The 15,130-nt window shown below is 36.6% G+C and overlaps 1 protein-coding gene across 4 annotated transcripts in view; it reads left to right on the top strand.

The window, feature by feature from the left end:
- ptbp3 (polypyrimidine tract binding protein 3) overlaps positions 1-15,130 on the top strand; it is a 71,905-nt gene that overhangs the window by 18,884 nt on the left and 37,891 nt on the right. For 3 of the 4 annotated variants that reach the window (XM_065290360.1, XM_065290361.1, XM_065290358.1), the window contains one exon: positions 13,495-13,570. In XM_065290360.1, the coding sequence (XP_065146432.1) occupies positions 13,546-13,570 (25 nt within the window). In that variant the 5' untranslated portion in view covers positions 13,495-13,545. Of the gene's footprint in view, positions 1-2,161; positions 3,143-13,494; positions 13,571-15,130 lie in introns of those variants that run through there. The other variant, XM_065290362.2, reaches the window with a different exon arrangement.

Here is a 15,130-nt window from a genome sequence, read left to right as displayed (position 1 = left end):
GAACAAAAGCACAATAATTGAATCATGAGTTGTGTGGGTTTTTATGGAAATGTGAAAATTAGCTGAGAGGTTAACATGACATCCATCAGACTCAACGTGTTGTGACACATGCTAACGTCGTTGAGACATTTCTCTTTAACAAAGGTAAAATAATCATCGCCTTACAAAATTCACCATGGTTACGATAATTTCCACATACCATAGTTATTAGTTATTTATAAACAATAATAAATTATGATTCCTAAAATGTAATGTTTTATGATACCATGGCATTTTGATCGTGCTGGGCAAAGATGAATCACGATTAATCGCATACAAATAAAAGTGATTTTTGGCATAATATATAAGTGTGTGTGCTGTGTGTAATTATTATGTATAAATAAATACACACAGACACATTCATTTATGTATTTAAGAAACATTTACATGTTTATATTTATTTATTTATATTTGTATATATTCTATATTAAATATAAATAAAAAATATATATATTTTATATATATATATATATATATTTAATTTATTTTTTAAATAAATTAAATAAATGACAAATAAATTTGATTCGTTCATATATCATATCTAACTTATATGACAACTTTTACACTATGTTAATGTTACTGTGTAAAAGCAAACCAAAACATTTTATTTTCGGAAAAATATTTGTTTTAGAGATCAGTTTAGCCACTAGCCAGACCGATAAATAAATACAGACCAGAAGTTCACTGCGGTTCATGCATGTAACTGCGACAACGTGCGTGCGTCCGATAAAACGTCTATACCATTGTATTGAATAATAAGTGTAAGTTACATTTTTTTTATTGTTATTAGTGATGCACCGATATATCGGCCGCCTATATTGATCGACCGATTTTTGATGAATTTGAAACCATTGGCATATCGGCAATAGCACGAGAAAGGCCGATACCGATTGTTTATTTATTAACTGCATAAAAAAATCCATTATATGTAAAAAAAAAATTTGTTAATGCTGTTAATAAATAAATGCTGAATAGCAAAAACCACATTTGAAGGTTGTCATGCTGTCTTATTATATTTGTTTTAGCTTAATTTGTGCCTCTCTTACTAGGTTGGTCAGTTGTATGTTAATTAGATAAAATCCATGTTCAGTAAAATAATTTGATGCAGAAATAAACTAGCTAGTAGACCAACTGTATAATATTGTATACAAGTGTTTAATATCGGTATCAGCATCAGTATCGGTCAGAAGTTGTCTGTTTAAATCGGTATCGGCCCAAAAAATCCTATCGGTGCATCCCTAATTGTTATTATTTTTTTATTATTTTAATGACAACAATGACTTTATACCACAGTTTTCCTGTAGTATATGGTTACTGTAGTTGCCATAATAAATAGTTTTATTAGGCTGAGGGTCAGCTGTAAGTTGTCCTGTCTTTTAATGCTTTGCTGTCTGAGTGGTTTCTTTAATTGCATTTATAGAGAAACACAGTCGTATGTTATAAATATGATATAAATTATAACACACATGATGTTATAAAACTTCTCCTTTCATCTATCTTTTCCTTTTTATTATGTGCTGTTTGCATTTACCCAGTCTCGTTGCTCTTTCAACAGTGCTAGTTAATTGGTATCTTCTGTTTGTCCAGTGGTATCCGGTTACTGATGCAGGGGGCATCTCAATAATAGATATCATAGACAATAGAGCACACACACACTGGGCTTCGTGTCACACGTCAGATTTTTTTCACTTGACAAGTCGATAAAAAGCATCGAACACGAACAATTCAGCAACATAATAAGAAACACATGTGGAAATACACGTATCTGTTTATGTGGGAGTGTGGGCCATACCATATTATAATGAGAACGTATAATTGCTAAATTTGAAGCGCTAAGAATATACACGGCTTAGGATTGTTTACTTTCTAAACATAGACACATCTTTGTTTCTGTCTTTGTTTTGCACTACGAAATGTACAAATAAACTGTGGAATAACACTGCATTTAAATATATATATATATATATATATATATATATATATATATATATATATATAATTATGACAAAATATAAATGCAGTTTAAGTAATTCCGAATAACTTTTGTTTACTGCATGGATTACAATATTTGCAATTTCTTTGCTAGCCCTGCATTTAAATGTGTCTGCTTAATGTTTAGTATGCAAAATGTATACTTCACACTTACATGAATTGTACATACTGTATTGACAAACACTGCACTGACCACTAAATTGTATTACGCCACTATATAAGGAAGGGTAAAGCCTGAAGTATAGTCTGTTTTTATGTGTACAATGTACGTGGGGTTTCAAATATCTGGCGGTGCATGTACAATACAGTACAGTACAGTTCTGATAACGAAACTTGCGTCACACGCATTGTACGCAGACCTTCGGCTTACGTGTAAAAAGTGGACAATACCTCGGCCTTAATGCTATAGTTTTTCTGTTTTTAAAGCATGATAACATTGACAAGCATGAATTTTAATAAATTATATCACAAGTTATTGAAAAAGATGCACATATGTAGACGTCTCTACAAGAGAAATCGTTTGCAGTGTGTCATACATTCAGGAAGCGAACAGAAGATGATAGGACAGCTGTTTCCCGTGTACTACAGTCCACTCCCTCTGTTTCTAGGGAGACTCCTCAACCTGTTGCTCTCCATTGTTCCCTAATTTCTTTCTCTCTGTCCAACCCATCATGATGCTAGCACCTTCTCATACATAAACTACATTTATTGATGAGCACTTGTTTGTCATCAGTTAATATGTGCACACACGTCACGTTTTTCTCTATTGTTACCGTGCCGATCTGTCCACGGCACGCAGACAGCATCCTGTTAACGATAATGTATGTGTGTGCGCATGTCCTGTCTCTCTCTCTCTGTCGATCTCTCACCCATTAAACACCCCCTCCCTTCATGTGGTTCATCTTTCCCTCTGTCCTCTCCTGTCTCCTGAAGCGTCACTATTTTCTGAGCTCCGTCTGTTTCACTTTTCTCTTCATCCTACACGTACTTCTGTCACTCTCCTCCTCCTCCTGTCTCCCTCTCTTTCTGTCACTCTTTTATTTTTCCTCTCTTGCCTTCAGTCGCTTGTAAACACAGAGGATTAATCTGAGATGCTGGAGTTGAGTTTAAGGTACTGTTTTGCATGTGTTGTTTTTAATTTCATGAAAACTACCACGGATATTGGTTGATATCATTTTTTTAGGTGTTTATATCTATTAAAGTGTGAAAGTTGAGGTGTAAAGTTTACCAGCTTTGTTTCTTGAGCATGCGTTGTCGGTTTGCTTTGGAGAAGGATTTTTTGTTATATTGGCGTGTATGGTGTGTTTATATATGACCCTGAAGCACAAAACCATAAGTCGCATGTACTAATAGCCAGCAATACATTGTAGCTATGTGTCATAATTATTGATTTTTCTTTTATGCAAAAATCATTAGGATATTATTTAAAGATATTTTGTATATTTTCTACCGTCAATATATTAAAACTGTATTCTTATGAGTGGATGCAGTTACTAAGGACTTGAATTGGACAACTTTTTCTCAAAGATTGATTTCAGATTCCAGATTTTCAAATAGTTGTATCTCGCCAAATATTCTCCTATCTGAACAAACTATACATTAATGGAAAGTATATTTATTCATTTCCAAACTAAACTGACTGGTTTTGTAGTCCAGGGTCAAACCATTCACATACATTGGTATTTACATTTGATTATGTGATTGTGAGAATAAATATCTTTAGAGAATCTTTGGATAGTTAAGTCTAGTTAAAACTATTGTAACATGCATTTACAATTTGTTTGGTTTTTGTATGCATTTTTTTTTTATTAATATTAATTGTGATAAATGTTGGCTTTTTTGTACTTCCCAAAGAGCATCCAATAAAATTATATTATTATTATTATTAAGGATTATACAACATGAGTACTTTATTTTGGGGGATTTAAAGTGAATTAGGTATGAGTGAGCTACCCAACCGCACAATTCTCAAGCTTGTTACAACACTATTATTTATAAATTCTAAATAAATGAGCAGTTTATTCTGTATTTTTTCTGCTTTGTTGCACTATGACATCCATCTGTTGCTGAAATCCCTGTTGACACCTGGCTTACTGGTGCATGTGCTTTAAATATTCAGTGTTTACCATGCAGCAAAGCAGCTACAAGATTATAGTATTGATTATAAGGTTGTTTATTATTTTTAATATTACAAACAATTACTTTCAGTATAATGCATAAATCTATAACAATCTGGTTACAAAAGTGTTTTGGCTTGATTCTGGTTTAAAAATGATCTGAATATTCACAGTTATTAACTTTTACATGTGTTTCGAATGGTTCACACCTTTAATGCTATTTGGAGGATCTGGTTTGAGAGTCTGAGAGAGAAAGAGTTAAATAGGCTCTTCACACATGTTCACACACTCGACGTGCACCGCGGGGTCTACTGAAAATAAAAGCAGGCGGAGGAAATGAATTCTTCGTTGCGGTTAGAATAAGTGAATCGGATGAAATAATTGGATGTTATAAGATGGCAGAATGAAGAAGATCCGTTTGTTCAAAGTGATTTGGCTTCATCCCTTTCATCTGACACTTAAGTCACTCTGCAAAATAAATAAAAAAAATATTTTATAATATCCACCTAAATATTTAAATATTTAAAAAAGTTTCACTGAAAAATTTTACGAAATTGTGTAATAATACTTGTCTTTAATGCAATTTTGAATCAGGTTTGAATAGAAAAATGATGAATTGATTCAATATTGTTTAACAAAATTACAAACTTTAATAAAATCGTACATTTTTAAGTTAAATTAGAGCCGTTATTTAAACATCTGACTTCTTTAACACTGTCATACTCATGAGTCGCAGAAGTCTTAAGGGTAACTTAATGGTCAAATATTAAAGTACATTGTGAATAAAATTTAAAGGTGCAGTGTGTAAATTTTAGCGGCATCTAGTGGTGAGGTCACGAAATGCAACCAATGGCTTAGTCCACTGCTCACCCCTCGCTTTTGAAACACATAGAGAAGCTACGGTAGCCGCCACCAGACAAACATGTCATCGTCGGAGACAACTTAGTAAAAAAATTTGTCCGTTAAGGGCTTCTGTAGAAAAATGGCGGCACAAAATGGTGACTTCCATGTAAGGGGACCCTCGGTGTATGTAGATAAAAAGGTCTCGTTCTAAGGTAATAAACACATACCGGTTCATTATGAAAGGTCTTTATACACCCCTGATAATATAGTTTGGTATATCATTTTGCATTTCTGTCAAGAGATCCTTCTAAAAATTACACACTGCACCTTTAAGAGAACCTGATCTCTCGGAAAACGTAACTATTTTATGAAAAGGCAAATTCTTATGTTGTATGACGTAAACCCTACAAAAATGAATTTTACAAAAATCGTATAAGAAATCGTTTAGATAGTCGAAGCCGCTAGTGTAGTGGCAGTGCTCCAATAGATCCGGCGACTCAAGTTCTAGTCCCTACTCAACGTCCTTTTCCATTCCCATTCCCCTCTCTCCACCCTGCTTTCTTGTCCTTACAAAACTGTCTGTCAATTAATGCTGACAATGCCCCAAAAATAACTTTAAAAAAAGAAATCGTACAGTTTAAAAGTAAGAGTAAAGCCCCATCCCTAACCCCACCCTTAAAGGGATAGTTTAACCCAAAATTAAAATTTTGTCATCATTTATTCACTCTCATGTTGTTACAAACCCGCATAAATATCTTTGTTCCGACGAACATAAAGTAAGATATTTTGAGGAATGTTTGTAACCAAACCGTTCGTGGACCCCATTCACTTCCATAGTAGGATAAATGATTACTATGGAAGTAAATGGGGTCCACGGATGGTTAAAAACATTTCTCAAAATATCTTTCTTTGTGTTCATCAGAACAAAGGAATTTATACAGATCTGTAACAATATGAGAGTGAGAAAATGATGACAAAATGTAAATTTTTGGGTGAACTATCCCTTTAACCCCAGTGTCAATTGGGCAAATGCAGATCATACTAAAACGTACAAATGGGGTCGTATGATTTAAATAAAGCTCGTACAAAAGTTATAAATTGCCATGAGATTGTTTTTAAGATACTGTCATACAAAGCAAGATGATGTTTATAAGAATGCCTTAATGTTTTGCTGAACATTTTGTTATCGCCTGTCCTGCCAACACCATTAATTCTGGGATATTATTGCGCAAATTTGTATGCTTGCCCCTGCATGCATCCATGAATGCATGATACGGAAATCCAGTAAACTCAGTAACCAGGCTGTCAAAAAACATGAAATGGTGTTGTTATTCACTCATTGCATAATATCTCCAACAGGAAGGAGATGGTCTGTTGTCTGTCTAGCTTTAATATTTACTTCAAAATCGCTCGCTCCGCAGGACAAGACCACCCCTCCTAAGTTTCCCTTTAAACCCAAGCTGCGAGGCAAAGCACTCGGACTTGTTTGTTTTAAATCTGCTGCATGGGGCGCTTGATAAAACTAAATATCATTTCAGCCTGGCATATATCCAGAAGGCCTATTCTCTCCTCCACCCGAGAGCTCTCGGCCACAAATTCACTCTTCAGTTCCTCAATTTTGTCTGATGGAAAATGTTATTGTCCACTGATGCCTGTTTGTAACAGGGCAATTTGGCACAGCGACATGTTGTGGTCAAGACAAGGGAAACAGATGGCTTGAGTCTCGGGATATTGATTTGTTTGCTGTCAATTTTTTTTTATATTTGTGCCTTTCCAGGGATGTTGTAGGTTTCCTTTCACAAGCCAAAACAGGCGGGTATTTACTGTTGTTTACAGGATTTGTTGCAGGGAAATGCGTGCAAAAAGCAACTGTTGAATGGTGGACTCATTGTTTAGTTTTTAGATTTGTGTATTAGCTGTGGGTCACGGCAATTTGGTGTGGCCAGCTTGTCCCAGTGTATTCTTTGGTGGCACCATACTGAATATTACATAAGAGGAAATCTCTCTTTGAACTCCCCTCCCCACTGTTTCCATGGTTATTTTGCTTGCTGCTTTCAACATCAAAAACTATGGTCCGAGCATCCCACAGTGCCTATACGATCAAGAGCTCCATCAAGTTTCGTGTTTTACGCACAATGTTTCATGTTGCTGCAAGTCCGCACAACTTTATTTCACTTTAAGCAATTTGGTCTCGGCCCGTGCTGCTTTTTTCCACATGATGAAAGCGAATGAGACTGAGAGTGAATGAGATGAAAAAACAACACTATTGAAGTAGTCATTACAAGTACATTTCAAGTTTTACTTCTGCACCATTGGCCTTTGCGTGTCTGGTAACCGAACACAAGTATGAAGCGAAAGTAAATGATGACACAATTTTCAATTGTGCATGAACTGTACCTTTAAGAAAACGACCTAACTTTCATTTTTAATCACAACCCTGTTTCTCAGTAATATGCTGTTGCTGCATGTCAAAACAATATCTAGCCTGCACTTTAAAAATAAGAAATCCGTATATAACCTCCAGCGATGCGCTCTCCTGAATAATGATTGGTGAAAATTGCGCTTTTACATTATTAACTTCTGTGTCCCTGACAACCTGATTTCATTTTCTCTGCCCTGGTTAATTAGAGAATCCCAGCCAGCCTATTAAATGATCAAACCATTATTAAACATCTTTAAAGCCTCTTCTCTTCCAATCAGTTTTAAAATGATCGAATAAAATTATACGTTTTGCTTTCTATGGAAGATTTTTGCAACTGCAACACGTCTTATAAATAGCATTCAGCAACAAGTAGCAGCAGATTTTCTGTTTGCTGTTGCGGAAATAACATCTCCCCTCTCAAGAAAACCTGTCACACCTGTGTAATCGCATTTTTATTTGCAGTGACACCCAATAAAGCTTGTATTATATTGTGCTCAGAATAAAATTACATTTAACACGTGTGTAGTATGTATATGTGTAACATTACATATGCAAAACCCTTTGGGGTGGTTTCCCAGACAGGGGTTAGACTAGTCCTAGACTAAAATAAAAGTAAGAGCTGTCCAAACTAAAAACAACTTACACTGACATATCCTAAAATACATCAGTGCCCTTTGTTTTGCCTCAAAATGCACACAAGTAATATTTTTAATAAGGCATGTTTGTTAAAACAAGTTTTATTTCCTATTTAAACCAAGGCCTAGTCCTGGCTTAAGCTAATCCCTGTCCAGGAAACCACCTCAATAAGTGCGTTTGACATGTTTTCTCAATGATTTGTCTGTTTTTATCAGAATTTTTGGTTTAGGTTTAGTAATTTCACTTTAATGACAATGAAAAAGTTATTAGTCAGTAATTGAAATGCCTTATTTTTACAAATGTCACTTTATCATCATTTTATTTTGATTTTACAAAACAAATTTAACAACATTGACTGTCTTTTGTTGCAAAACCATCTAAATAAATACAAAAATCTCCTGTGCACCTAGAGGACTTTGCTGAAAAATCATGCCATTTATCAGATTCTGCCAACAAAGCATTATTTCTGAGTGGCATGAGGCTGGAATGAGAGGATTTGGTGTTTGATAAACATATAATAGGTGCCAAGAGTATTTAGTCAATATATCATTATCTCATTTTGGACAGAGGTGGCGTTTAGTGGGTTTTGCATCTGAGCTCTTTAAATATATTAGATGTAATATACACCAAATTTAATGACATTTTAAGCATGCTCGGAGCCTTAAATACACCTGCATGTAATATAAACTATTTCCACGCCAGCGTTTTAAAAAAAAAGTTGCCAGCCAGCGGCAGCATTTTTTTATGATTTTCACAAAACTTTAATGCTATCCAGAAAATGTTCTTTTTTTTAAATATATAAACATCCAATGAAAGAACAGACCCTCTGCTTTCAATTAACAACAAAAAAAGTTTAATCCTACCTTCATTTGTTCTCTCTTTATCACCTCTCAAATATGAGTAAGTTTCTTCAAATATTGATCAATTTTGGATTGCCAGAAAAAAATGGTCATTGGCAGGAAAGCATTTCTCTTAATTGACAAGTTAAATCGTCAACGGCGGGGAAAGAGTTAAAGATTGACATGTTGCCATGGCAACACTTTAGATATCACAAACCCTTTAACAATTTTACATCATCCATGTCTCTAAATTTTCTGACCATGTGTGGTTGACTTGGGTAAATATATGTGGACTATTTTAAAGTCTGTTTAAGAGACACACTTCCTGTTGCCATTTGGTGTCGCTATGACTTACAATAACTACATTAATATGATCATACCCCATAACCCAGTGGTTTTCAAACTGGGGGCTGGGGCCCCCAGGGGGGCCTTGAGATGGTGCTAGGGGGGCCCCAGTAAGTTTTATAACATTTTATGAAATACATTCATTTATCATGAATTCTGTGTAATGAAACCTAAAAAAATAAGGCTACTAACCAAAAGCACAATTTTTTTGTATAATTTAATGTTTTTATATTTATTAAAATGTTGAGTTTTAGAACAGTTTTTTGTCACAAATTTTCTTTGGGGGGCCGCGAAGGAATGCACCGTACACAAGGGGGGCCACACGCTGAAAAAGTTTGGGAACCACTGCCATAACCAACCATATTTTTCAGATGTGATTGAAATCACTCAATGTGTGCAGCAGAAATGAGACACTTCCTGTTTCTCTGATTTTGCCATAAATTTTGTCGCCTCGCCATGTCAACAGCTTTCGAGATAATTAAAAAAAACTCTGTTCGCAATTTAGCATCTCCAATATATTAGCATCATGTTCATCACATTTGGTGTCAATAGCATGAATCCCCTAGGAGGAGTATTTAAAAGTTCAATGCATGAACTTATCAAACAATCTAAAATGGCCAACTTCCTGTTGGGCGGGGCTCATGGGTGTCATCGCGAAAGTTGTTCGGATCGATGAGATCTACATGTATGCACAAACAAAGTTTCGTACATGTGCATACATGTATGCACAATCTGTACAACAAGATTTTTTTGCATTACAGGGGGCGCTACAGAACCCCCCCGCCACGCTGGTGTTCCAGCCTTTGCCCGGTCCTAATGGCTGACGACTCCTTTAGAGCCAAGTTTCAAGACTTTTTGAGCAAATTAAGGCACGAAAACTTTAAAAAATCAAGCTGGTTTATTGATGGTGCTGAAGTTAAAGTGGCTCAGCTAGTTCTATAAAGAGAATTGTTTTAATGGAGAGGCTGTAGAGGGAATAGCTGTGAATGAATGGGTTTAATTGCTCTCTCTCTCTCTCTCTCTCTCTCTCTCTCTCTCTCTCTCTCTCTCTTTCTCTCTCTCTCTCTCTCTCACACTCATTCAATCACTCTCTCTCTCTCTCTTCCTTCTACTAATTAAATGCACTCAACAGTAATGGCAGAGCGGGAAAACGGCACGGTTGAGTTGGTGACCAGTCCTGACGTATACAGCAATGAAGTCGTGGCTGCTTGACCCACCCCGGCCCTTTAAGGGCGTGTCCAGAGATACAGCAATTACGATGCTGCCGTTAAGCATCAGCGTAGCGTTTCATCAGCCTCAGCTCATCTCCGCACTCTAAATGTCACAGGCATTAGAGAAAGGCTTAGCTGTAAAGGGTAAAAAGATCCTATCTTTTGTTTTCTTTCCTTTTTTTGCATATTCATACTCCACCTGGGCTCATTTGAATTTGGTCTAAAAAAGGAGAAGATAAGCTTTGTGTTCTTTCCTGTTAGGCTGAGGTGACAGTAACGCACCAATAGGGAAACAGCGTGACCGTAGCTCCACCTGAAGTGAGCTTTCCCTTCCAACAACACCTGGCTGACATGAATAACACAAAATGTGGAGCTAGTCTCTGCGCTCGATTCAGACCGGCTGTGTCGACCTCTCTGATCTCATTATTAATAAGAGCTACCGACTGCCTGTTCCTGTTTATAAAGACTGCTCTCTTCGTTTCATTTTAACCCTGGTAAAGCCAGAATATACGCTTGACTGCTGGTTATATGCTTTACGGCTGGATTACGATAACTGACTAGTCGTTTAACGTTAGATGAGTTATTTCAGGAGCTGATAGGATGATGTACAATTTTCTTATATACAGTGTGTCTATATATGCACATACACACACACATATATATGTATGTATGTGTATATGTATATATATAGGCACACACTGTGTAAGAGAGAGATTTTTAATGGAAGTGCTTTGGTGGTTTGACAGCTTGCTGTGCTTGAGCGGTTTGCATGATTAAATCTCTCTTGCTCTTAAATTCATCCACTTTAAAGCATCGTTGCTATAGATATATGCACTCACACAAGCATTTCCGACCATCTTGTTTCAAGAGCGATTGGGCGACACCATAAAAAGTGTCCCGAGCTGGTTTTGATCTGAGGTCCGCCATATACAAGCACGACTGCGCACGGTGTCACAGCACATGCACTATCCACCACTTCATGATGTTAGTCAAGGAAGATTTATTGTACAAAGAACGGTCATAAATTTGTTACAGTTGTAATGATATTCCACTCTCCATTGCCACTTTTCCACCGGGGCTGGCACAAGAGCTCAAACCTAATTTGGAACCATGCTGCGCTTTTCCACACAAAAAAGCCCTGGTGCCCTGATCCTGGTTCAGAATCGACCATCAAATCTTGCTGGTCTGTAATCAGGGAACATGTGTTATCAGTGGGAAGGGCATCTACTACAAACCACAGTTTGAAAGGCATAAACCACGAAGTAATATAATATGACACGTAACAATATAATATAAAGTGAGTGTAAAATGTAATGCGCAATTTATGGTCTCGTGTACGTTCTGCATCGTAGCTACAGCGTAGGCTATGCGTAGGCTATGCTTAGGCTATGCGTAGCCTGACGTGCATTTCTGCAAAAATGTGACTGTGCGTCCATTCTACGTGGAACGCAAGCGCTGTGTCAGGTCAAAAAAATCTGTGATGCATTTCTTCTTACGAATTTTCGCTTACAATGGTAAAAACTAAGATAAATAGTGATAAATTTGAGTTGCAACAATAGTCACTCCTGCTGGTAGTTGTCTTCTTATACAGCTTCTTCTTCTTTTGTGGGTTTTTTGTCAAGTTTCTTCTTTTTTGGCTGTTGCACTGCTACTGTGGGTTACACGCGTGGATACTGCCTACTAGAGGCTTGCATGTGTAATTGCACGTGGACGCGAACAAAGACGCAGAAGTATGAATGAAAACCGACGCGTAGCGCCGTAGGTCCTACGCACAACTATAATGAAGGCTTAACAGTATAATAATATTGAGCTCCCTTTTTGATTGAAACATGAGCCGGTACTGAGGTCTGGACGAGTGTTCGTTCCAGCTTTGGTGCTGTCACGGAGCCCGCCTGGTGGGAAAGGGGGATGTCTAGTTTTTAAAACTATCATGTTCTTATCAACAAATAGTTATATATAGTTTTATGGCTTTTATATCACAAGCACTGATTTATTTCATTATATCTCCTTATACTGTTTAAAACATTTTTTTTTCAGTTAAGTCAGTCCATGGGAATTTATTGTAATTGAATAAAGTATTAGTTTATTTAATAGGGGTGTTTGCTTCTAGTGGATTTGCTTTATTTTTATCCTAATCTTCACATTCACGTTACTTGTACATTTATGCTTTGGCAAATGCTTTTATCCAAAGTGACTTACAGTACATGTCCCTTAGGGATATAACCTTTGACCTATGAGAACACAATCTTGATTGTCTAGCTGTCTAGCTCCCCCTCCAAAAAAAGCTTCTTAAATCAAAAACCAATGAGAAAGACAATTACAAAGGTATTCCCCAAGCAGTAAGCGTCTCGCTGAGGAAATAAAGCACAAATGGAGGCATTTCCTCTAGAGTCTAACTGTCCACGGACCGGATCACGTGCCAGCAATCTTGTAGCTGTATTCCTGATCCACCCACCTAACAAACAATTTGCTGTTAATGGATGCATTTGTGTGCTTGTTAGACACTGTCCTGAAGGAATTGAGTTGAATTGCTAAAATTGCCCTCCCAGGACGAAAGCAGTCCTTTAATGTGCACAGGGGCTTTTGATTGGTTGTGCACAGTCGCCTAGCGGTCCATGACATTTTAATAGCGTGTTGAAAATTTCACATCAGAGGATGAGCAAAGCAGTTGTTTAGTGATAATGTTGGGGTTCATTTGCTTTTATAAGAAAATCAGTTGCTATGAGTGGTTCTTGGGTTACAGTATATGTACCCCTGAGTTTGCTATATTCAATCTCTATATATAAATTCCTTAAGTCTATGAGGTTTCTAAATGTGATCACTTAGAAAAGTAACTCTTTATTATACTATAATACCACTGCTTATTATCATCAAAAGATAAATGCACTTTCACACTCAAATAATGTACATTTACATATACAGAGAATATCAGTTACTCTGTATAAGCAGGAAGTCATCTGGTTTTCAAGGTGAACTCCAAAAGGTGCATATTTTAGTTGACGCTTTGTCAGAAGTAAGATTCTCATTCATCTCTTATCTTTGTGTTTTAGTGGGCATCTGGAGAGCCTCCTGTTTCCGCCTCCTCGTGTTGCCAAACTACAATGAGCAGTTCTACTCCATCCACAGGTACTCTTTGTTCCTTAGAATCACTTTCAATGTCACACTAGATACGTGACACTAAACTAAACTTATGCAACTAATTTTCAATGCATATAACTGCTCTTGAATTAAATGGTGTTTGGTCTTTGTCTTTATAATTGTTAAATGAAGTATAATAAATTGCTCCATCTCTATAATGAGTTTGGTTTCCAGCTGACGTCACGTAAAGGCCTGGATATACTTCACTTGTGTACACAAGGGTCCTAGTACTGTACGCGTGACGCACATTTCGACATCAGAATAGTATGCACGCACTATATACGCTATACACTCACAATCTGTGTTAGTTTAGGGACAACAAACTAAATGCGTTGTGATGTTATTGGAACAATAATTACTTTTAACGCAAGTTGTGTTTATCAAAATCAACACAAAATGACACACAGGGGTGGTTCCCGGACAGCTTAAACCAAGACTATAAGTTAGTTTAATTAGGAAATGTAACTAGTTTGAACAAAAATGCCTTTCTAAAAACATTACTTGTGTGCATTTCGAGGCAAAACAAAGGGCACTGATGTATTTAATGATATGTCAGTGCAAGTTGTTTTCAGTTTTGATCGCGCTTACATTTTTTTTAGTCTAGGACTAGTTTAATCCCTGTCCTGGAAACTGCACCATAATGTTTTAAAAGCGTAGCACAAAAAATGTATTATAAATGAACACATCCTTTCTTATGGGGCATACACCCCAAATGCGAGTTCAATGATTTTCCCGAATAGATTACATACAAATGTTAATGCAAAGACGTGATCAGACGCGTCCTTGTGCGGGCGATGCGGATGACTTGAATTGGGTGGTGCGATTTCCGTGAAAACACACGCTATTCGCCTCAAACGCGCCTTCATGCAAGTTGAAAATATTCAACTCAAGCGAATAATTCGCATGACACAAAGTTAAATCCCGCAAGTAATCTAGAGCGAGCAACGCAATGCTACTTGTTTGGTGTGTACGTAGCATTAAAGTGTATGCGGTATTGCAAGAGGTATTGCAAGAGGCATTGCAATTTGTTGCAATGCGCATGCGTCTTAAAAAAAAAAAGGTACACCTGGAACTTTAGCAATGCAGTCTTACCAATAGGTTCCTTGGTAGCTTAATGCTGATTAACATTAAAGTCGCAATTCGTAACTTTTCCCTCTCTATCGCCATCTCTTTTTCAAACATAAAATTGCAAGTTATTATTTTCCTATTACGGACTGAAACACAGATAATAGATATTAACAGGATGCTGCAGTTTTGTTACTATGAAGGGGGATATGCAACACTCAATAATACAGACCCAATAAAAAGAGCCAATTATCTGTCGTTAAAGACTGATGTATTTGCGCAGGGTAACCTGGAAATTTTTGTTGGATTTTTTGTATTTATTTAATCTTAAAGGCGCTCTAAGCCAATCTGTGAGACATCACTTTTTGTTGATGTTTGAACTGTTTTCAAACAAACGGAGCGTTGATAACTGCTTCCCCTCCCCCTACCTTTCGTGCTTTTTATCGTCGTTGATGAAGTTCACCTAACGTACAAATGGTAACT

Source organism: Paramisgurnus dabryanus, chromosome 10 (genome assembly GCF_030506205.2).
Source record: "Paramisgurnus dabryanus chromosome 10, PD_genome_1.1, whole genome shotgun sequence".
NCBI classification, from domain to species: domain Eukaryota; kingdom Metazoa; phylum Chordata; class Actinopteri; order Cypriniformes; family Cobitidae; genus Paramisgurnus; species Paramisgurnus dabryanus.
The sequence above is the reverse complement of the archived record's forward strand: the minus strand, read 5'-3'. Positions and strand labels throughout refer to the sequence as shown.